At 39.5% G+C, this 25,073-nt stretch overlaps 1 protein-coding gene across 5 annotated transcripts in view; it reads right to left on the bottom strand.

Annotated features, from left to right (window-relative positions):
* Positions 1 to 25,073, bottom strand: part of DENND1A (DENN domain containing 1A) — a 153,399-nt gene that overhangs the window by 106,410 nt on the left and 21,916 nt on the right. For all 5 annotated transcript variants that reach the window (XM_053996069.1, XM_053996070.1, XM_053996071.1 and 2 more), the window contains exons 3-4: positions 15,791 to 15,834; positions 974 to 1,023 (exon numbers count right to left, since the gene is read on the bottom strand). In XM_053996069.1, coding sequence (XP_053852044.1) covers positions 974 to 1,023; positions 15,791 to 15,834 — 94 coding nt within the window. The remainder of the gene's footprint in view (positions 1 to 973; positions 1,024 to 15,790; positions 15,835 to 25,073) is intronic.

Here is a 25,073-nt window from a genome sequence, read left to right as displayed (position 1 = left end):
TCTCATTTGCACCCCATATGGGTTTTCAGTGTTCTATCTTTCAAAATGTTATATTACTGAGGAAAACCAAAAACAACAAAACAAACAAAACCCCTAGGTACAATAAATCTACACACAGAAAGCATAACTATTTGTAGTAGAAACAAATACATGAGAAAAATGTATGAGTATTTCCCTGCTTCCACCCCTAAGGAAATGAAAAGGATGAGCAGTAAAACAGGGATTCCAAATTCTAAAATGAGAAAAAGACTTGCAGCAGTTTAATCACAGTAAAGGTCAATTCCCTCAACCCAAACCATTCTGTGTCTCAGCTGATGAAGACAAGTCATTCTGACCAATTAAGTGATGCTCAGAGATGAGATGGGCACTGGTGCAGCCTTTCAAAATTTCAGTTGTTGTTCTTTTCACAAAACCATCAAGAATAACTCACAGTAAATGCAAAACTAAAAAAGTTCTACAGTTTCCTAAATTACAGGAAATAAATATTCTCAGATCTTCTCCATTCACTTCACAATTTCTCCCCCAAAATCAGAAGTCACCTTAAGCAGCTGTCAAGTATAGCAGCAGCATTCCAGCAACATCAAGAGGCCTTAAAATGGAGAGCATTTAATTAATTGTTCCACCCAAATTTTGGCAATTAAGAAATAAAATGCACAAGCAGACAAAGCTTTGGTATTAATATGCATATTTGACAATTCCTACCCAAGCATTTTCCATCTGAGCATTGTGCAGAAGTAAAACAAAACGCCCTCAGAGTACTCCCACCGAACAACTCCAACTTTTAAAACTTCTTTTTGTTTCATGGTGCCCATAAAAACCCCAGGAAAAAGTGATTCTGAGACTATAATTTGCACTCAGGTGCTTTAAGTCCCAGTCACACAGACAGAACACTATGAATGGTATGGCTTTTATTTTCTACAGGGGTTTTATTGACAAGCTTATTTTCTTGTAAAGTTTGAAAAGCTAACAATACCTGTCCACATAGAAGGGGAAACAAAACTTGGTCAGAGTCTGTAGAACTTCCTGTAGAGAGAGAGAGAGAAAAAAAAAGATAATTTATACATCTATGGGGACCAATAAATCTAATATTAACCACATCACACAATTTCACAAGTTTGCCCTGAAGAAATAAAAGACAGATGAAGAAATATGGGCTTTATCAATTACATGGAAGTAGTACCAGGCAGTCAATCATGTGAAATAATAAACATGATCAAACTTCATTAAAAATGAAAAATTAATCAAGATTCACACATGGGCAGGCAGCAGGAGCCATCCAGCAATTCTCCAAAGAGGAGGAGGAGGTTGGGTTGTTGAGTGTTAACACCTCTCTGGGGACAGTCCCTACCCTGACCATATGGATCGGAGTGAATAACACCAAACCACATGGGCCTGGCCTGGCAGGACCACTTCTGCTGGCACAGCTTTTGACTGTTACCTAGGAACAGAGGTCTGGGGGATTAGAGACTACTTCCTAACATCAGCAAGATAAATAACAAAAGATGAAGCCAATAGGTCTCATAGCAGGAATGTTTAATGTTGCCTACTGCTATTAGAAAGGAAATCTCAGAGTTAAAAGACTGATTAAAATAATGTGTATTAAAATTGATATGGATTGTTTAACCTACCAACCATTTTCTAGAAGTTGCAAAACAGCACCACAAACAGAAAAGCGTTTAAGCGTGAGAGCAAAGAAAAGGATGAATATGAAAAGTGAAAACATGATCAGCAGATAAATTATTAATTTTCAACTTTACAACATTAAACAAGTACAGTCACTAAAGAGGCAAAACCAGAAACATGTTAGTCCCAAAACAGTTGTGTTCATAGACAAAAGGAAACCATGAGATCTTCAAAATTTGAATTCTGTAACCCACAAGACACCAGAAAGTTCTCTCAGTTTACAGATCTTTCCTACAGCCAATTCATTGCTCATTCTCCTTCACACTTCAATATTTCAGGTCCTGAAGTGTAAATTCTATTTCTGCTTTCAGAACCCTGAACAAACAACAAACCCTCTGATAAAATCAACACTTGTCTGACCAATAGCAATAAATTATCATCAATAACTAAGTAGATGCTTCTTGCTTCATTTATTTCTAAGCCAAATGCCATCATTCCCAAATAAACTCCATCAATCTAATAACCTCTCCAGTGAAGCACAAAACATATTGACTCCCTTGCAGGAACACGTTCCTCCTGCATAATTCAAACAAGCACAGCCCATCCTGAGCCGTGGTTTCAGGCTCAACTGCTCACACTCTTCTTTGGAGGTTTCTTGACAACTAAAATGTGGCAAGTTCTGAGGATTTCAGGCAAAAACAGATATGGAAACTTTGACTTCTTGACAGTTTATTGATAGATTATTTAACAACCTCCTGTTTTTAAAGAACAAGAAAGATCTATTGAAGAATGCCATGTAGAGCAAAGACGTCTCCTCCTTTGAATTGCAGCAGGAAAGTTGGAAAGGAGCTATGTAGATTGCAGAGTAAACTCTGCAGAAATCTCTATTTTGATACAAAATAATGCCTTGGTAGTAAAGGTCTCATTAATATGATCGGGTTCCCCCTGGTGCAGAATCTCACTGACTTTCACAAGCTGAACAACTCCAATTTCTCAGGCACAAAAACTGCATCTGGACAAATTTTAACTACTACACAGTGGTCCTTTGCCACAACTGAAATCTTACAGTGCAAAATGACAGCAAACAAACAAACAAACAAAACCCACAAAAGAATTCTAAAATTGTGAAATTACTATATGAGGAGTACAAAGTGCCTGTATCTTTATTGGCCTTATCAATATACATTGTCCTCAGAACAACGACTTTAGCTATTTTTTCAAAAACAAAATCATATAGATACATAAAATTCTGAAATAAAATAGTGTTAGAAGACAGAGCCATCAGTCACCTCAAAATGGCAGAATATATTCTCTCCATTATTTTGATGACTTGAATAATTCCTGTAACTGCAAGTAAAACCATTCACATAATAAAACATTCAGCATCTCATCAGCTTTGTGTCACTGGAGAAGTGCATTACTCAGAACTTACTCTGCACTTGTTCCTTGATATTTACACCTTCCTAAATGCAGCAAAGGAAATGTTCATGTAAACAGGGCATATATTGGCTCTGTACTGCTCTAAACTGCCCCCTCTTTTAAAGAAAGATTTTACAGTGATATTATTATCTGACTTTTGCAATGTCATTGGACATAATTTGCCTTTCATTATACACCAATTCTTATCTGCCTCGATTCACAACCAAAAAACTGAGACTAGCACAGGTTAACTGCAAACTTATTTTTCAATGGTAACTAATAAAATAATATAAATACCATATGTAGAATTAGTTTTTAATTAGGAAAACTGCTGATCTTTTGCATGTAAGAAAAACAGTTACTGGAGAACTATCCCATTTTTGCTCAAGTTGCAAGCTCGTTACTCTAAACGCTGCTTTTTAAAAAATTCTTTAAATACTCCTCAGTTTGAAAGATAAGCAATACCTACATCATTTATATGCAACATTCTATCCAACCTCTACAGGTTATTGCTTATGACCCAGAAAAATCTTCATTTTTTTATGATTTCAGACAAAACAAAACAAAACCTACAATTGCTTTATGTCAACATCTTATAATCTCTTTTTTTTTTAACCCAACATGAAGCACAGAGGAAGTATCAATAGTCTGTTTTCTTGTTTTATTCCCTTATGGCTATTTTCCTAAAGAAAAACCTGCATTAATGCCTGTAAAGCAAAAGCCCCTAAAAAGAAGACCAGAACCCCCCAGCAATCCAGGACAGGCAGCTGATCAACGTAAATTACCCAGGAGCTGCCGCCAGGGTCTCCAGGGGACCACACGCCAGTTTTCTGGATCAATCCCCAAGTTTATATTTTCACAAATCTTTTTACATGCAGTTTGATTTTTAACATTTTAATGAGCAAAAAGTGCATCTCCAGCAGCCAGGCACCAGAGCTGAAGTGCAGGGCATGAACCGTGTCCCGGGGGATGCGGCGCAGCCGCGGCACCGGGGGCTGCAGCACAGGCACCACCTGGCTCCCCGTCCCAAGGTTCCAACTCTTTTCATAATCAAAACACTGCTGACATTATAAACCCCACAAGGGTTTTCTAAAATCCTTCCCAATCAATAAAGCCAGTACATAACTTATCGGAGACAACACAGAGCTCATTGATTAAGTTTGGTTTCAGTAGCAAAGTTTTCAAAATAAATGAGGCAGGAAGACCGCGCTCAGCCCTTTTGTGTCACAGCCACCTCTGAAGGTGAGGCAGGCTCTGCAAGGCTTTCCTACACGGGCAGGACAGACTTGGAAAGCCAGGCTGGCAAATACACGCAATGCACACTGGGCTCGTGTCCCAAACCATCTCTCTGTTGCAACCAAACAGTAAAGAAAGCTCAACAATGCTGAAAAAATGTGCACATTCACTTGTGAACTTAATATGCAAGCTGTAGCTGAAGTCTTTTTTATTTTTAAACCCTTCACCGTATGCTCCCACTTCCAAATCAACAGAACAACTTCAGATTCTCTTAAATACAGTGGGTTGCTTCACTTCTGCTCAAATGAACATCACTAACAAATATCCCACGTGCAGCTGCAATTAAATAAAACTGCACTGACAAATGATGTGCAAATGGCTGGGCTAGAGAAGGGTCTGCTGCAAAGTATCTGCTCCTAGAAAGATGCACGAGACACCAGAGATGCACAGGGGAACAAGAAGTGTAGGGAGAAGTGGGACAGAAAAGAAATTAAAATACCAAGAGATCTGTGGAAAATGCTGAATGATTAAGGTATGATACTTACACAGAAATGGGAGTCAGAGCAGGGAAACAACACACCACACAAACCAACAGGCTGGGAACCTGTAATGGAAAACCTGAGGAAAATCTAGATGAAACTGGAAGGACCACCCAGAGTAGAGACTGGACCTTCAGCTGAGGATCCTGGAGGGGAGGTGGAAAGGAAGGAACCCAAAACCCCACAAGTATATGTTACAAGAGAACAGAGCATGGCCAGTGAGAGGAGTTTTCCATGGAGAAGAGATGACTGTGATGAAAAAGGTGGATTGCTGTTTCATTTCCTTGCCCTTACACCTGAGGCAAAGTACAGCTGAGGCTGCTGCAAATGAAACACTACACAGAGAGGGTGGAAGCACTTTTCTCCTTACCCAGCTTGAAAGGCCACCTGAACCCAGCAAACCAGCAGGGAAACCAGAGGGAAATGCTCCCTCTGCCATGGGGGGACACCAAGAGACTTCTGAGAACATCAACAGACTGAGGAAGGATGGAGGAGAAACTGGAGAACAGGGAGGGCCCAGAAGAGAATTGCATCCAGCCCGATGGGCTCAGGGTGTGTGAGCACAGGGAACAGCATCTCCACTAGGCCAGTGAGCAACTACTGGTGACTTTACTGCTCCTCAGAAGCAGCATCAAATTTAAACACTACAGAAATGTTAATTTAGCATTAAATAGTGCTAAGAGCTTAACTGAAGCAAAATATTATCCAATTAAACTTGGGTTGTCCATTAATCTCTCCTACACCCACAAAACTGTAAACTGCTCTTACAGTTAATTCATCTATTTGGATAATTTTAAGCTAACGATTAATTAAATGATCCACTGCAAGGGAGTAACAGGTTTAAGAATTTTAAAAAGCAAACAATAACCTTAAACCCAAAATTTCTCTAAGTTCTAAAGGTTTCTCTAGTTTTGAGAAAACTGGTACAACACAGATTCTTTGTAAAAAATCATTGCTTGTTTGAAATATTTATGTCAAATTTCATATTGCATTGATTTTGCAATAAAATCTTTTTATGCCTTATATCCTTACTGAGCATTACTGAATTTTGTAATGCACTAAATATTCTAAATAATTATTTTCATTAGTTCTTTAAAAGAATGTTCTACACCCAAAAAAATCTGGACATAATGTGCTTAATAAAATTACTTCAAATTGCCTGAATTTAGTTTTATGTCTACTTTTCTAATTCTACGGGTATTCCAATACAACTTTATAGCACTAGATTATCCATTTGTTCTGTGTTCCAGAAATCCACCAGCTCTTTCTGAGCAACTCTAAAGCTTGAATTAGGGGAGGGTTTTTCTCCCAGAGTCGCCTGTCCTTATCTGAGAGTTAGCAGGGGAACAGGGCCATACAAAATAACATCATTTCATTGAGGGTAACTGATTGTACTCAGGAAAGCACTGTTTTAAACAAACAAACAAAAAGACCCCAACACACATATCCACAATCTTGCAAACAGGAAGAGCAGGAGATAAATAACATTTCCTAAGCATATTGAGGCCTGCTAGCATTTAAATATTTTAAACGTACAAAATATGTGCACAGATGGGCAACTTTTCTCCTTGCATTACTAAAAACATATTTCAAGATAAAGCTCAAAATCCCTGAATTTTTTAAACCTAATTGTGACTCTGTTTCTTAGAATTCACACCCCAAGGCCAAAGCTTTCCTGCCACCAGTCCTTCAAATCTGATTTGGACATTACACGGGAGGAGGCTCCAAGCCTCCCTGAGGTCTCACTCCTTTTACAACACACGCAAAACCAGCAGATAATGGGCCTGTGCTGAATTCCGGGCTCTGCTCAGCTCCTCCTGGGACACAGGCCTAGCAGATGTGATAAAAACTGTGTCAGAGAAGTAGCTCTAGTTTTTGCCTTAATGACAACTTCAACCTCTCAACTCATAGAACAAAAGAACAGGAACGACTATTACTTTTCTCCAGTAGAAAAAAAAATCTGAAAGTAAAGCTGAGCTAAATATTTAAGCAGTTTTTCAAAGAGATCTTCTCAACAAATGTCTTTAAAACCCCTTCAGTAAAAGCAGAGATTTAGTTTCATTCTAAGAGAAATAGATTTTAGCTACACAAAAATCTACAGCTACTGTTGTACTGTTGAATAATTGTTCCAGCCTTAAATCAGAAATAACTGAAAAATTATACTAACAGGCATAAAAAAAAATCAGGTCCAATTATGTGCATAAACAGTGATCAATTGGTAAAGGTAAGACTTGTCAATAGCAGAGAGCTGGAACACTGATTCAATTAAATGTATTTTAAACATTTAATTACTAAAACCGAGGTGTATTTTCACTTGCAGATTTAACAGAAATGAGGTGAGAACTATTAGCTGTGAAAAGATAATCACATCCTGCTCAGCCCCCTAAGTAAGTTGCACAGGTACACTGCACCGAAACCAAAGCTTTAAATCTATCCTTGGGTTAGCATTTGTTAAATATTATAATTCTGGCTTAAGATGAGTGGCCTTTTCAGCCGTCGTCTCCATCGGTCTATTCAGCTCCGAGCACATACCCACTTAATCAGCAATCATTGTTCTCTGAGGCAGGACTTTGTTGTCAAGACAAGCACTGAAACCTTTAAAATATTTCAGAACTGGCATAAGAAAAAAGTGATCTTTGTCAAACAAGGACAAATTTATGCAAATCTTTTATAAACATTCACAAACATTTATTTAGCTTTTGAAATGTTGGCCTCATTTGAGAGCATGAAAATGAGGGGGAAGTAGGAAGATGCAAAGGACAGCTTAGAGGCTGGCACACTACATAAATATTCAGAAGGAAGATTATAGGATTCATGTTAGGCTGTCTTAGGTTTCTCCAAAGTCCACATAGAATACCGAAGAACAAAACTAACGAGAAGTAGAGCAGATGTTAGACAATGCACCAGCCCTCTTTTCCACACTCACTTGGCTATACTTCGATGCTTTCATTTTTTCTTTCAATATGGTCAGGTCATTCAAGGATTCTCCTATAGACTCTGTATTGTGGCTACAGCGCTATAAGCTGGACCTCTGTCAGCTTTCCAAAAGTTCCTGATGAAAAGGCATTATGCAAATTGTACCTCTCTTACTCTCTTTTCAGGAAAAAAAGCCTCCAGTATGCAGTCATTGGAGTATTGGAAGTCCCAGCCTTCATTTCTGTATGGTTGTGTTTGCCTTAGGGCCATGCTGCTTGTTTTGACAGTGGATCCCCCCAGATAGTTGGGATTAGTCGAGCTTGTTTAGATAAACTTGAAATCAAGGCCTTCTCTAGGTAGACAGCTAGATGTAGCTACTGAGTTTCCAGCTGCCTTCTGCTTTCATCCCAAAACAACTGCAGATTCACAGCAGAGATCACAGCCACAGGCTATGTCACATACATAAGTACGAAATTAAAGGCTGCTAAAAGAAGCCTTTGTAAGTCTTAGTGCTAAAATAAGGAATCTGTACTGCATAGTTTAAACAAATTATTGAAGAAGCACCAATAAAGGTCTGCAGCAGAGAGTTAACAAGATGTGTGTGAAAGAAATGCTCTGTTTACATAACTGGGCAGCATCAGGCTTTGCTAATCACCACTGCCCCATCCGCTGTGCAGCCTCCCCAAAATACAAGGCAAGGAAATACTTGGAAGCATTGTCTGCTACAGCACCCGAAAAAGAGCTCTGTTTGTCAAATACAAACTTTATCATCACAGGAGACTACTGTGGCAGCACTGTTCCAATTAGATTTTCAGTCATATACACAACCAGATTTGGTCTTTGCTATAGCCAGATAATGCAAGCCACAGGAATTCATTCTCACAACTATGGTATGTTAAAAGAGAAGGGCCAGAGCTCCAAATGGAAATTAAAACCTACAATCAAAACCCACCCATGTAACTACGTTACACCTTTATAAATCTGCACTGTAGTTCAGTCCCAACAGGAGATTCATTTTTCATAAGGTAGGAAAAAACCCACAAACAGTTTTGACTTTTTTTAAGATTGTAATCTCTTCTAGCTGGGTGCAAATTTTCATATGCACTTCTGCCACATCCAGGCACAACAGATGGGAAACTGAATTAAAGGAAAAATTAATCCCTAGGATGTTATCAACAAACAGCCAGCAAAAAAAAAAAAAAAAAAAAAAAAAAAAAAAAAAAAAAAAAAAAAAAAGAGAGAGAGAGAGAAAACAAACAAACTACTTAGTTCAACAAATAGTAAATATCATTAAAAATCAACTCCCATCTCTTGCTCAAGAAAAAGGATGTGCAGAAACTTGCAATGTTGGAACACTTTAAAGCCAAGAATTTTGTGTCTAAGAGGACAAGGTAAGGATTGGTCACCAACCTCTGCCTCTGTGCACAGGAGGTCTCTGGAATCACATTTCTGCCATTCCCACATTAGAGAAATTCTACCATCTCCCACTGCAAAACTAATTTCACTGAAAAGGTCTTTTATGGAAACTCAAAGCATTAAAAGCTGCGAGAGATGAACATTAGACTTCAATTTCTTCCTGCACTGGTTACCAAAGAGCATCCCGAGTTCCCTTTGTCATTTCATACCACAAATCCCCATCAGTGACAGCCTCAGCAGAAATAAGCTATGGACTGGGAATCCAAACCAGCAACTGAGCAAACAGCTAATTCCTGACGAGTACTGAGGAAACCTGTCCCATCAGTGCCAGTGGACTTAGAAGAAAACCGAGTAACACTCCAAGAGTTGTCACCTGAAAATGTAATCTCACTGCTAAGGATGCAGCTGTCACAGCACCATCAAATACCAGCAGCTGGTACAACCCCTGGATTTGCCTTCTCACAGGTGTCCAATTGCTGTGCCCAGGATGCTCCTCTCTGCTGAGGAATGTGTTGAAGTTGACACTAACAAAGTTGTTTAACACCTCCCTCACCCAGGTAGTATCTGCCTGTTGCAGGGAGGAAGTGTAACAAAACTGAACAATCATCCCAAAGGGGGCAACAGCTGACCAACTTTGAAACTTCTCAAGGCCCTCTTTCTCAGGCTCATGTTCCCATTGCACCGGTTTGAGAATTCCCTAAAGAACAAAGTTTAAAATGATGAGCATGATGAGGACACTCTTGCCCACAGGGCAAGAAGAACTTCTCTAACATATTTTGCAGAGATGAGATGGAGTCAGTGATCACTTCAGACAACTGAAGGTTATAAGAGGATAAAGCTTTTTAAATAGATCAGCATTTCTACAACTTTCAGATTTTCAAATACAAGAATATGTTAGGGAGAACTGTGGTCAAAACCTGAGAGCTATAAAAGCATTCATTAGCCCTGGAAAGTGGTTTTTACTTGAAGAAAGGAGAGCTGATATGACCAAAGATGACCGAACTCAGAATCTGAAGTTTTCCAAGTGCAAAGCAAAGAACTTTGGACTTCCCTGGTTTAACAAGGGTCATGTCCAGCTTGTCCCTCTAACATGCCACCAGTTCCATGCTGCTGTCCAGACACACGTGAAGGATTGAGTGTGTGAATACCAATGAGTGTCATCCATCATCACCAACAAACCCTTTGCAAGGGACAGCACTTCCCAGCTCCTGTCCATGCAGGCACCACCACCAGAAGGAGCAAGGAAGAGCTTTACGTGCAGGGAGATGAGCTGGCTGTACTTTAACATGCCCAAACCCCCACTGGCAAGACCTTGAATGTTACTTCATATTCTTCTTAAACAAAACAAAGATGCTTTCCACATATTACAAGTCTCTAAACAATAATTTTGAAATAGTTTATGAATCAATCAATAGCACCAGTATAAAATGGAATGGTTCAGGAGCCTGGTACAAGACAACTTCCAAAACTATTTTGCTACTGACTGCTTCACCAAACCTAAGTAGAATAACACTGCTGAAGCATCTCCCATTTTAAAGAAACCCAGCTTTACCAGCAGTGAATATTTTATACCTTTATCAATAAATTTAAACAAAAGTGATAATGATTACTCACTCTAGGCCTGATCCCACAACCTCTACTCACACAAGCAGTCCCACAGGATTTTAGTATCACCACCTCAACGAATAAGGGTTTGCAGGACAGGTTTTAAATTATTCATATATTCACAGATTTTTAAGACCAGAAGGGACCATTATGATCATCTAGTCTGACCTCTTGTATAACAAAGGCCATACAATTGTAGCCAGTAATATTTGCACTCACTGAATCATCTGTAGTAAAATCAAATTGTGTTTAGCAAACTTCCAATAGCCATTCAATTTTTTCATGAAAGAGAACTGAGATGGTTTACAAAGTGGCTTGGACATATTTCCTCACAGTTGAACCCAATTATTCCTCTATTTCTATTCAGAATTCTTCTGACTTCTGGACACGGGCTTTTGGTGTGGTTTTCACAGACAGACTCCAGAGTCCAACACTACCCCAGGTACTCTCAGGCCAAAATAAGTAACCTCCTGAGCTCCTTCAAAACATTAATTGCCAGTTAATTACTATTTGATTTCTGCACTTTTACCACTCCTGCCCTGCACCATGAGACACAGATATCGTAAGTGAAAAGACATTCAATTAATGCTATCAATGCTGCACAAACAGGAAAACAAACATTTCCACCTCAGCTCTTTCCCAGATAGGATCATGTGCAGCAGCTACTTCAACCACAAGCTCAAAGACAAAAAACACCAGAACCATTTTTCTACATTTTCTAAATTACTAACTGCTCAGCCTTTCCCACCCAACTTCATCTGCTCCCAGAAGGACAGCTCTTAACTTAAATTACTCTTAAGATAGCTTTTATCATACTGTGTATGCAACCTGTGAGGTAAAACGTTTATCCTCAGATTATGTGCAATTCAGAAAAATCCAACTGGATCATAATCATCCCTGTTCAAGCAGCTCAGTCCTTTAGTGCACACAGACTTTCCAAGACAGGGGGTTTATGCTCCATTAGTGGCCAGCACTGTGTAACGACTCTCCAACCACACAACTCTCAATGACACAAAGAAAGTGCTTTTCATTTTTCCCTGTGTGCAATGTTTGCACAATGCTCATAGACTCTGTACCAGAAAGATCATTAGTTTCTATAAAAAGACTGCCATAAAGTTTTATAGTTTATCTATAAATGTATAAAGATTGTTGGTTTCGTTATAAACTCTGTTTCAATGCCAGTGGAAAGAAAAATTGCCAGCAGAATAGAAGTAGCAATCTGCATAAGTACCAGCTTGGAAGCACACATACCTCAGTCATTCCTGGAGTAATTAACTGAACATACAATAGTTCATCAAATTACAGACAAGCCATCATACCACTGAGAGCAGCTCACAAACAGCATTTCTCCCTTCCTTTTCAGATGAGCTATAAAGATTAAAACAGTCAGGAACCAAATGATGCACTACTTGAAATAAAGAAGTATTTTTAAATGTACTGAATTTTCCAAGGTTCTGTAATTCCTCCTATACCTTCCATTGATTGCTTTACTACTTCCTATTTCTATATATTTATACAACTGTTTGCTGTATTGTTTCTGATAGAAGTTTGTCTTTGCTGCAAACGTCATTGTCTTTAAATTAACCCAGGAGAGCTGTTAATGTTGGGATTAATCTTCAAAACAGTGGACAGCCAAAATTCATGCAGTGACCTGCCATGGATGGTGTTTACAATATCCCAACAGCACAGGATTCCACCTAAAAAACATTAACTTCATTACTAACTTTTTATTAGGAACCCAAATCAGAAAATATAGTGATAATGAAGGATTTTTCCAGTTTTTGAAAGGATACTTCTATCTACAGTGACTGCATTTTATAAAGAAAAACTAGGAGTTCTCATCTGGTTTAAATTCTGAGGTCATGCTGAAAATCCAGCACTGGGAAACTGTTGCTTATAATACCAACAATTACTGATTTCATGCTAGGTAAAACCACAAACACATACATATACATTTTGTTCTTAAAAACTATTATAAAACAGCCCAACAAGTTAAAGCAGTCTCATATTTAAAAATGTATCTCAAGACTACTCCAGTGGCCCTCCTGCCATTCAAAAAAGCCTCATTTTACCCATTTCAAGAGGCCTGGAGCAATCATTAGCATTTTCTCCCCTTGGTAAGGCTCCTCAGTTACCTTGTCTATGACATTTTCTATAAAATATTCCCTTATACAGTTATTTAACAGATTTAAACCGTAGATGTCATTGTGGTCTGAACATGTCAAAGACAACTTGAGGGAAAAAAATCAGGACACGCAGAATTCACTTTGTCAGTAATTACAATCAAAATTCCTGCAATGTGGCTGGCCTGCTCATTACTTCCTGACTTTGTATCAAACCCCTTATTTACATTTCAGATTACATTCTTCATGAAACAGTAAGATCTATCAGAGCTGAGAGGACTGAAATAATGAGGGAGAAATATTTTAATAAAACGTGTTGGGTCTGCATTACTTCCGTGTCAGAAAGAAAGGTTTCTTCTGTAGCCATGGATCATTTATTCTGTCTCTAAATGAGAAGCAAAAGATGAAACTGATGAACTTTTACTGCCCATTTGTCTTTAGCAGACAATTAAGACAGAAGATCAAAATGGATTATCATACCACGCAGACAACTGGCCCAACAGTAATACATCTCCGGGACCACAGATTTGTAACTCTCTTTTATCCCTCCCCTTTCTTCTTACTCCTTTTTCCTCTCTAAAGGCAATGCTGGCTTTGTGGCTCAAGGGGAGCCAAAAGGCTGGTCATCATTATTCAGTCACAGATGTCAATCTAACCTCCCTTTTTTCTCAGTTTCTAAAGCAGTGAGGCACAATAATTTGTGACAGATTCTTTTACTGTAAGGTACAAAGAACACACAGAATAAAACATCTAGCAGCAGCGAGGGTCTCTGATCAGATGTGCTGGTACATGGGAAATACAGTGTATGTAAAAACAAGCACTGAGAGTTTAGATGAATAAAAAAAAAACTTGAGGTGTTTTTCCCTTTTTTTTTCTTACTAATAAGTGCTTTACCTTGTGTTGATTTAACTCAAATATTCCTTCTGGATTAAATCATAAATGTTTGATTGCTAGAAACAATTTTTGCCTGCACTAACATGCAGATCATCTCTCTCCTTTGCATACAGAATACACACAGAAAAATCAAGGGGTTTTTACCATGGATCTTCCTCTGCAGTGACTTGGCACTTCTACATTTTTTTTTTCTTCCAAAGACTAATAAAGCAGAAGTTTTAAGAAATAAACCTAACTTGACTGATTTGCAACTTCTGTATTTTCAGAGCTCTAAATCAATAAGGACAAACATGGATGTAGCTCTTCCTCTCTGGCTTACTTGAATGTTCACAAGTAAGTGATTTTTCAAATCTAAATCTGTCCACTCTGGACATGTTCTCCTCTTTAAGAAAATCGAGCTACCAGGATCAGAAAATATTCCTTCCATGCATCAACAGGAAAAACGTCTCTGTAATCTACTCAAATCTGAGAAGTTCAGCCTCCTTTCTTTTGCTTTCCCTGTAAGTTCGCATGTGCTAAATATCTGACAAAGTAAAACCCCACCCCAAAACCACACAAACACAGCTCTGTGTTTTCAGGGGGTCTGACATCAGCGATTGGAAATTCTGACTAGAACTGGGTGAACATCTCACGAATTTTTATGAGCCTCTGGCTCCTCTGAGTTTCATTCAGTCTTGCATATTCATAGCAATATAATACAAGTCTAACCATTTCCAGCAGAAGAAAGGGGATCATTAGGAATTTGATAAAGTCAATTATATTACATGACTCTCCTGTAACACCCTGATCCTGGACACAATTGACCATCCCGGCTCTGAAGGACCATCCGTTCACTCATGATTAGCCTGAGACACAGCACTGCTGAAAAGCAGCTAGTTCTCATGGAAATCCAAACTCAGAGAGCTGTTTATTAACAACTCTCAGACCTGCAGTGGCAATAAGGATGCAGTCCTCCAAAAGGTTTAGTTCCACGCTATACTCCATGTGTACAGCAAGTCCTAACAATGAACTACAGTGAAAAGCAGTCAGGTAGTTCAATAGGTGTTTTGAAAAAAATACTGTTACTACAAAACCACCCAGAAGGCCTGGTCAAGGTCCCTCTGCACACAGTGATTACAGCCAAATATGAAACCATTCGTCTTGGCTGTGTTGAGCCCTCACAGCTAACAATTTGTTAAATGCTTTAGTCTAAACGCCACGAAATTTCATGTTGTGTGAAAACATAATTAGAGGGAAAGGATCTGAGCTAATATAGCTGTGCTGACCCTAACCTGATATCACCCAATATCAGCGACTCAATGAGACCAAATTTATTGTTCTATTAAACAGCTCCACCATGCCACAGCTTCAGCACTTCCCAGGACTGGAGGTGCAGGAGCTCAGGGCTGAGCCTGGCACCAGAGCTGGACACCCAGTGCTCCCCCTGACACCCCGGAACAGTCCCTGTCCTCGGGCCACTCCCGATGGCATGGGCAAGGACAAGGCAATTTGGAGGTGTTAATTCCTGAGACAGCTAGAGATCTTGTGAAGAATTCCTAATTCAATCTGTGTTTAAACCGAATGATAAATGCCTGTGTGTTCTACCCACACATTTGGGCTTTTATACCATCTTTTTGAAGCAGACTAGAGACTGCATGATCAGGCAAGAATTTTAAAAATGTGCTGTAGTGCCAGGTGCCCAGTTAAACACAGCTATAAACCTCAGACAATGCAGAGAGCTCTGCCAAATGAACTGCAGCTCTGGCACCTAAAGGCAAAAAGTGAAATTTATTAATCAATTTTCCTCCTCGCTCTCATGTTCGCTTGTAAAAATGAGATTGTAAACCAATCTTATGAGATCCAAATTCTTCCGTTTTCTGCTTTATGTGTAAAAATGTTTTTATCCTTCTGCTTCTAATTACAGCTTCTTTTTCTTTCTAAGAATGCATTTATCTCTTTCAGTAAAAAGAGCAGCAATAATATGTTGAACAACCCTGAAATAAATTTTGTCATGTAAAAAATTAATTACGCATTCCAAACCTGGTCACTGTAGCCCTCTGGGAATTGCCTCCGCACCTCAGGATCTGTAAATAATTGACAGATAATATTAATTGGCTTTGGATTAGTGAGCAAGCAGAGAATCACACATTAATATTTGATCAGAAGATGATAGCAACCCTGGCAGGGGATCCAAGGAGGGCAGCTGAGGCTGCTGTGCTGATAAGAGCAGGGAAGGACTTTTCAAGGCTCTCCCTTTACCCTCCTCCAGACAGAAAAAAACTGTACATAAAACACACACAAAACACATGAAACCAAAAATGTAATGTCTGTGTGTACACACACACACACACACATATATATAAATTACTTTTTAAAAGAAGCCCTGGTGCTAGACTGAACTTCAGGCTGGTACTTGGGCTACATCTTTCTGGCTGCAATTTGCCACCTGGGCTTGTCACCAGGAAATGGTTACCCAATGCACCTCGTTTTGGTAAAATCAGACCATCAGTTTTGCCACCTCCAGGTACTGTATTAATTTATCACCACAGACAGTTTTCAGTGATACCAGTTTACAAATCCCTCAAAATTACTTTATAATTATGTTAAGGTATGCTCCCCGAAAACCCAAAAATATTTATCCAGCATTGTAAAGAGGCAATTAACGCAGTTCTGGAACCTCTCTCATCAGGAAAACAAGTGTGAAACACTTCAGAGTACCAAGCATTCAAGACTGATGCAACGTCCTTACTCCTTTGGCTGTCAGAATAAATAATATGGTAGTATTCCCTGAGAAGTTATCTTAAATTTAATTAGAGATGTTCATAAAACAACAGAATATCATGATGGAAATTATTTATATGACAACCTATTTAAAACAGATCTCTTCAAAGCCATCCATTTTTCAAAGGAATACATCGGAGAAGGCCACATTCCATTCTACAAAGATAATTTTTTAATTACAAACACCAAACCATGTAACAATCAGGCAAGAGTTCAAAATCAAGTTCAGTGCACGAACAAACGAACAGTGTCATGGCAGCACTGCCCTTGGGTGCCAGGCCAGGTTTGGTGCAGCAGACACCAAACAGATGAGGCATGCCCAGCTCAGGAGAGAGGGGTCACGGGTGCCAGGCCAGGTTTGGTGCTGCAGACACCAAACAGATGAGCCATGCCCAGCTCAGGAGCGAGGGGTGGCACGGGCACCTCCCCTGCTGTGCCACAGGTGCCAGCCTGGAGCCCCCACAGCAGCGTTTGCCAACTCAGGTGCTGGGCCATGGTGGCCCCATTGCCAGCAGGTGCAAGCTCCTGTTCACGGTGTACTCTGTCCACGTGAGAAATCCAACAGCCTGGGCCTTTATAAACTGTCCAGCTTTACATTTTCCAGACAATCAGATGCTTGGTCTTAACATTTCACTGTGATACATATACAATATATCATAGTGTACATGCACATATCAGCAAACCTGTCTACATTACCACAGCAAATCAGAAACTGAGAGCAAGGGATCTCCTTTTAAAGCCTTACTTTGAAAATTCTTCAGCCTACACGCAGGTAAGTGAGTAAAGTGTCCAAACACACCAAAAGATGTGACCAACTGTGCTGGCACGGGCCCCCTCTGCACATAGTTAGCAATTAACAGGACAGTATGGCTTCACACTTCAGCACAGCAAGTACAGCACCAGTGCTAAAAGGAAACTATGCCACACCTAGTAAGATGCATATTTTTAAATAATTTCTAAATTAATTAATGGAGGGCAAGATTTTAGAATTTCACAGAAAAAAAAACCCAAATCAATGAAAGAAACAAATTTGTATTGCTGCAGACATCTGTAATGGTGTCTGAACATAAAACTTACATTCCAGCCCCCGCCCCCCAATTGATCCATTGCTCTCAAACTTAATATAAATATATATACACATACTGCCACACACAACATTGTATCATTTACCATTTTCTTAGGGAAATGAGGAACTCAATTTGACATAAATCCAAAGTGTGTTTGCTCTAAACACATTCGTCCATAGATGGCAAACCATTCTTGAAAAATCCAACAAAACAGATTAGCCATACAAAGTAATTGTGTGTGTGTGTAAACATGTATTTTTCCTGTTTTCTTAGCATCTTGAAAGCCCTTCTGTGTTCCTGGAGCTCTCTGCCATGAAGGACAGCCAGACAAACCTACTGGAGTGTATTTAAATGAAGCCTGAGCCCCATCTCAGCTCCTGGTCCAGAGGCAGAGGTCTGTGCAGGGCTTGGTGAGACTCCAGCGTTCACAGCAGCTGAACTCACCCTGAGCAAACACATCCCTGCTCCTGCCTCTATGGTCCCACCTGAGGGAACTGCCCTGCGTGTCACACGCCCGTGTGACACAGGGATACAGCTTGTCCACGGGCCACTTGGGATGACACAACTCACAACAGCATCAGGATGGCTAATCCAGACAAACTGGAACACTACAGGTAAGAAAACCACTCTGTGGTATGCCTGGCAGCCACAGGTCCTCATGTTTTCACAAGTTCTTTCTATTTAAGATTGGGTCAGCTCCATCGCTTCACCTTTTAAATGGTCTGGGAGTATTTACTAAACTTTCACTATCCTTATTTGGAAAACACTACACTGGTCACAGGGAAAAAGAAAACTACTTCACATCTTATAGCTTTCATCACTGCATCCATTCTTCACTGTTAACATAGTGTGAATTTTAAAGGCATTTTTAACTATGCTTACCTACCCATGTATACACAATAGAAGTATATTTAAATTCTACATGGTCATGCCATGAAGTTTCAGGAAGCCAGACTACCCTCACTACACCAAGAGGACTGACATAAATACATACAATAGTGGCCCTCAAGATACCTAACTTTATGAAATATAAATATCTGTAAATCAAACATTGCTATTATATTATTCAGTACAGCCAGGCTCTCCCCTGAAGGAATAAGCACAAGTCACACAAAAATCACACCAGACATGATATCCAAATTATTCTGAACAAGAGAAAACAGTCAAACAGATACAGGCCAAGCCAGCACCCAGGATTCAGCTTTAATCAGTGAAAACTGTTTCAGCACTCGTGTGAAATATTTGGCAAACACATGAACAGAACTGACTGTCAACTCTGCCTGTAAAACTAAAGTAACTTGGGAACTTCAAACACTTTTACTCGCAGTAATTTGTTTTGCACAGCGCATGCAAACAGTTAGATGCAGCTCCACTGTAGTTGTAGACAGTAAGAAAGCCCTTTGCAACTCAAAACATAGGGAACGCTGTTATTCCAGGTACTTAACAGGCTTTCGAGTGAAATGATGCAAAGTAAACACATGTAAAATACTTTTTTCAAGTTCAGGAGAGTGGAATCTATTTGCTGACATCAGAACAAGGGAAGAGCCAGGCTGAAATCCCAACCAACCTCTCACCCAGCTACAGCAAAGCACTGAGCTGAAGCCTTGCAGTCACCTATAACTTAACAGAGCTCTGAAAGCTCAGCTGAGAGCAGGAGGAGACCTTGCAAACCAGGAACAAACACAGTGCAGGTTAATCCCCAAAAGGAAAAAGTCACAGGAATTATGGAGATGCTTCTCTAACTAAACTTGTCCAAATCCCAAAACAAGAATTCAGGTTGTGCTACACGCTGAACTTTTCTGTTGTTGGTAACCTAGTATCTCCTGTTTATCTTCCATTACAACTGGTTTTGTAGTTTCAGCTCACAAAGATGACAAGATCCACACAGTTTATGCCTAAAGCAAGTGCTCACAAACTTCCCTGGAAAACATGAATATAAATACATGCTGAAATACAGCACTGGAAACTGTAAGTTGCAAGTGTAAAGCAGAAAGAATACAAGTAATAACATTCCAAAATAAAGCTAAAATACACCATCCCATCTGCAATCTCCCCTTCTTGTAGGGGCACAAATGCAATGAAATACACATATGTGATAAACTTAAACTGCTGGTACCAAGAAAAAAGTCGATTTTATTCCTAAAGCTTACACTCGGGTTTAAAAAGCTTGTTAACCAATGGCATGTTGTAGCAGTTCCCTAAGATCCATGAGTGACTTCAGTGAAGCCAGCGTGGGCTCACTTACCAACCTGACATGCACCATTGGAAGCTCTCTTCCCAGAGGATACAGCTCCATACAAAGCAGCTGCTGCCACAAAATCTCAGCTGGCCAAAGTCCTGGAGCTCCAGCAGCCCTTGTTACTCACTAGGGACAGCGTGTCCCAGGGAGGCACGGGCTGGAAAACCTGTATGAAATAGGCTGTGTGGCTATTTCTGCAGCAGTGTCCCTTACAACTGCTTTAAGAGGTGCTTCTGAGGGAACCGACGGAATCGCTTCCCACTGGAGCAATTATTTTGGAAAGGGGTGAGCAAAGCCAGCGCTCATTCTCAGGGACAGAGAGCAAGGCTTTTTGCAGCATTTACAGACTCACCAGAGGGGTAACACAGAGCACAGATTCCACACTGGGTGAGTGCAGGTCTCATGGCTAACACATCCAGATTTTCACTCTGGAAGTGGAGATTCCATGTCATGTCTGTGCATATTATGTAGAGCACTGCATTCATTAGTCAAATATATTCCAGCTATTATTGTTAGTATTTAACTAAATTTGTGAATGTTTCCAAGTTCTAAAAGCTATCCCTGCCTCTCCATACAGGATCTTGTTTAACAAAAAGCCAAGTACAGCAGAATATTGAAATTAGCTGTGAACTGTATAATCCCATTGTTCAATTTCATGGCATTTAAGACAGTACCTTCCCTCCACACAAGTCTGGATGTTAATCCATGCTGGAACCTGATTTAATTTTCCAGATGACAGGATGGGAACATGCTACAATGGCATATTAGTGTAACTCTGCTGCTCTTTTACTCACAACTTTTCTTACGTCATAAAGTGAGGAGTTTTGCTTTTAAAAGACACACACTTAATTATTTCTAAAAATAGCACAGCTCAAACTGGTCTGTATTTGAATTGTATGGAAATTATAAGACCACAGAAGTTTTCAAAAAATTATCAGAAAATACTTCCCAGAGTAAACCATGCAAACCCAATATAAACAAACTTGCTTTTCCTGATAAAAGTCAGCCAATTTAATCCATACTGGCTACAAATAAATCATTTCAATCCCAAATTGAAAAATATAGTGAAAATTACTTCATTTTTTCTCCTAACTAATTATTTACCTCATTCACTCCTTTAAGGTCCTTATAGGTGCAATCCCTCTAAAATGAACAGGAATTCCATTCAGAGTAACTTTTACTTTCAATACCCACTACACATTCTCATCCTTATGCAGCACAACTAAAAAGCAATGCAAACTTCTTTCCAAACCTCTGCAAACTCCTTGGTGTCCTGCACTCAGCACAGCCGAACACTCCTTGCCCCTAACCTGCTGCAGCTCAGCCTGCAGATACCATCTCGGAGAGCGGGAAGCAGGGGAGGAGGGAAAAAGGCGGGGATGGGAGGAGAAAATGTGGGAAAGAAAAAACCTACACACACACAAGACAGACACGAAACAAGAACAAATTCTGGCATAAAATACATATGGAATAAAAATTTCCATTTTTATTTAATATGCAGCTTTAAGCCTTCAATCTTTTCTTTTTAAAGTGCCCTTTATTCTAGAAGTGTGCAAGTCAGAAAACAACCAAGATGCAAAAGAGAATTCTACAAGAAAGTCTTAGGCCCCACCACACAAGCCCACTGCCAGCAGCACAGTGTGGGAGACTGATGTCACCCCAAGGCGTTGCCGAGCACAGCGAGCACCCGCAGCAGGTTCCACGCTCAAACACACAACCCACGTGAGTTTGCAATCAACCTCTTCACCTAGCAGGTCACAGAGCAAACAAACATCCCACCCCCAGCATCCAGGCTGCGTCCCTGTGCCAGGCTGGGCCTGAGTCGGTGGACACGGCCCTGCAGTGAGAGAACCAGGCAGGGCTGGTGCATCAGCTGCTGCGCACGAGGCCACGGGCAGTCACGTCACAAAACACACACTCCTAAGCTTGCCTCTCTCTCTTTAACAGAACATTTGGAAGTCTGGCCTGCAAGTGCCAAAAACTTCACAAGAAAATGCTTTTCACAACAGTTTAATCTAGAAACATAATATAAGGTTTGTAACTCAGACACAAAATGCTGTTCAGACTTCAGTAAAGTGATGAGAAAGCAGCAAAGACTGAGAGCAAAGGCAGTATAAAATATACATCATAGGAAACAGGAAGGAAGGGAGAAAACCAGAACAGATTAAGCAAATCACTATGATTTCCATAATTGTTTTTATATTATTAACACATCAAGAGCCAGAGGGCCAGTGAGGAACAAAACTTTCCTTGGCAGTGTTCAGCAACATCTTATATGTGTTTTTTAAAAAATCCTTCCAAAAAATGCAGGTTAAGTTACAGATTACCTTGCAGATTTTTACTTAAGGCAATATACAGCTCTCCAGAATGAAGAGATGGAGAGAGATAACAGCTCTAACAACTCAAGAACGTTGTCAGTTATGTCCATACATGTGGGGTGCACACCAGGCTTTCTGATCCCCTCACACCAGGCTTTCTGATCCCCTCACACCAGGCTTTCTGATCCCCTCACACCAGGCTTTCTGATCCCCTCACACCAGGCTTTCTGATCCCCTCACACCAGGCTTTCTGATCCCCTCACACCAGGCTTCCAGTGCAGGCACAAGACCAGCAGCAGCTTTATAAGTCATTCAGAGTAAACGTTACATATGAGACTTTCACTGTTTCTAGCAGACAAACCAACTTTCCATCTAAAGGGGTCTTGGTTCACTTTACAGTCCTGTTACATAAACAAAAACAACGCTCACTTCTTGGATAAGAAGACAGGAAAAACACTCACTGCCTTTTCCAAACAGAAGAGGCTCCATTGGTTTCCTCATCAATTATTCGGTGTCACGTCAAGCTGTTGAACTGCCCAAGTTGCCACGTGCAGAGCATTTAGTCAGACCCTCTTATAAGGCAACATGTTCCATCTTAACTGCTGTTATTTACTCCCTTGGACTCTTACAGGGAATGGGGCCAGGTTTAATCAAAACTTTACTAATTCTTTTAATAGAAGCTGGGAAACAGTTGTGGTGCAAGCAGCGTGTTCAAAATATGAACTACAACTGGGGAAATATCTCTCTAATACCATGCTATTGGTTTTACAAAACCCAGCTGTATTAATTAATGCCTATTGCTACCATTCTAAACTGCTAAGAGGAGGGAGACATTGGAAAGCATAAGATGTCTTAAGTGATCAGCAAACTCAGAATTATTTCTTTACAAAGAAGAGCAGGAAGCTTTCGGTCCAGATTAATTTTTAAACTGCTGATACTGACAGAACTAAAACTAGAACTATAAGAAGGGGATGCACAGGATAGAGCTAAAACTAAAATAACAGCAATCAAAACCAGAAGACAAAATAAGTACTTATTTCCTGTTTGTTACATCTCCCATCTTCATTTGAGGTCTTCAGATCTTTTCTCTGCACTGGTTAATGACTTTGGTGATACCTCGAGCCCACATTAAAGCACGGTTGATGAATCTTTTGAGTTTGCTTTACTGTGCACTTAAGGGGATATTTCTCTTGATAACCATCTGTTCTTCAACCGACCCAGAAATGTAGTATTCCTGCAAGTCGAAGCCAAACTCCAGGAGTCCTGCAAACTGCAAATTTTGAACGGATTATATTTTTAATTCTTTTTTCCCCCTGTAATTTTAGTCAGCAAATTATACAGCAGCTAAAACTTGCAAAAAATATAATGAGGTAAAATCGTACTCCAATGGTCAAGAAATCCACAAAGCCCGGCTTACAAAATGAAATACGAAGTGTTTTGAAACATTTTACAGGCTGCCTGTAATAATTATACAAAAGAGTTTAAATGCAGAACTTGAATGGGAACACCTACTTTAAGCAGGCTTTTTTGGGGGTTTAATAATTTTTTAATTTATTTGTGTTTGATCAGAGTATTTTTTCTCATAACCTTTTTGACACTCTATAAATTTAATAGAGATGTGTTTAAGTGCTCAGGCCATGAATACTGAATTTGTTTCTCTCCTGCCTCTTTGTATTTATATTCCGGACGGCAGAGTTGCCTGGTGACAGTCCCCCCACTTCCACAGCAGCTGGCAAGCCCTCCTTGTCCTGGGGATATGAAAGAATCAGTTAACTAATATTTCAGACTCTGATTTAAATGTGACAGTCTGGAAGTGCCAATACCATGCAGAGCAGGATTTACAAGCTAAGATTCTTCTAAAAGTCTCAGAAGCAATAAAGAAAGAAAACTAAAAAGACCTTTATCACATCTAGCTAACATGCAGCAAAAATTAATCCTGATTAATTAATTAATCAATCCAAATTAGTGCATCATCTAGAGTTTAACAATACCAGACACAAGCAGTAATTGTCTAAATCTGTTAATTTAGATTCTCAGAATGCAAATTCTCAGGCTAAGACCAAAGCAACCAGAGCTTTGACAGCTCTACCATAAACAGTCACCTCTTTAATATTTACAGGACATATATTTCAGATGGCTTCTGAATGCCTGTCTGCTGGCCCAAGATCACTTCTTCTGCTGAAGGGCCAAGCACATGCACCCAAAACAATTTCTCTAAGCTCACTTTGTACAGCAGCAAAAATAAAAGTTATGTTTGATAAAATTAGAGCTTATAGCCAACTGAATTAATACCCAACTGTATTAATTAGCATACTAAGCACCTTCATTTAAAAAATCCTTATTCAATTAATTTTACAAGAAATTTTTATGTAATGATACATTTTCTACTTTCCTGTGTCAACCAAATAACTTTTAACTTGGTTGCCACTCTGAAGAAAACCAGAATTAACATTTTAATTTCATATTGCTTTTTAGCAATAGAGTATAAAAAGGAACTTGTGTAAAACCACAATGTGGCCATGGCAATCAATCAACTGCATTACAAAGCCTAAAGGAATTGCTAATGAAAACAAACAGTATTTTCCAACACATTGCCAGGCTTTTCACTACTAGAAAATACTTTGAGTTTTATAAACATTTTCCAAGCTGGTTTTTTTTTGTCATTTTTGGCTTTAGCTTTAGTGACAGTTTGACCATTTAGATTTGGTAATAATATATTTTCTATGTCTTAGAGAACATTTTACAATTGTTTGACTTTTTTAAAATTTCTTTCCAAACTTCACCAACCACAATAACTTCAGATAGGCATATTGTCAGAGAAATACATAAAGCACTGCAGAAATACATCCATGGCAATATGGATTGCCCCATATCAGGTTTAATCTGAACTGACTGAAAAAGGACGTGGAACAGAAGAG

This window comes from Vidua macroura, chromosome 21 (assembly GCF_024509145.1).
Source record: "Vidua macroura isolate BioBank_ID:100142 chromosome 21, ASM2450914v1, whole genome shotgun sequence".
NCBI classification, from domain to species: domain Eukaryota; kingdom Metazoa; phylum Chordata; class Aves; order Passeriformes; family Viduidae; genus Vidua; species Vidua macroura.
Note: the sequence above shows the minus strand (reverse complement) of the source record. Positions and strands in the feature narration are given on the sequence as shown.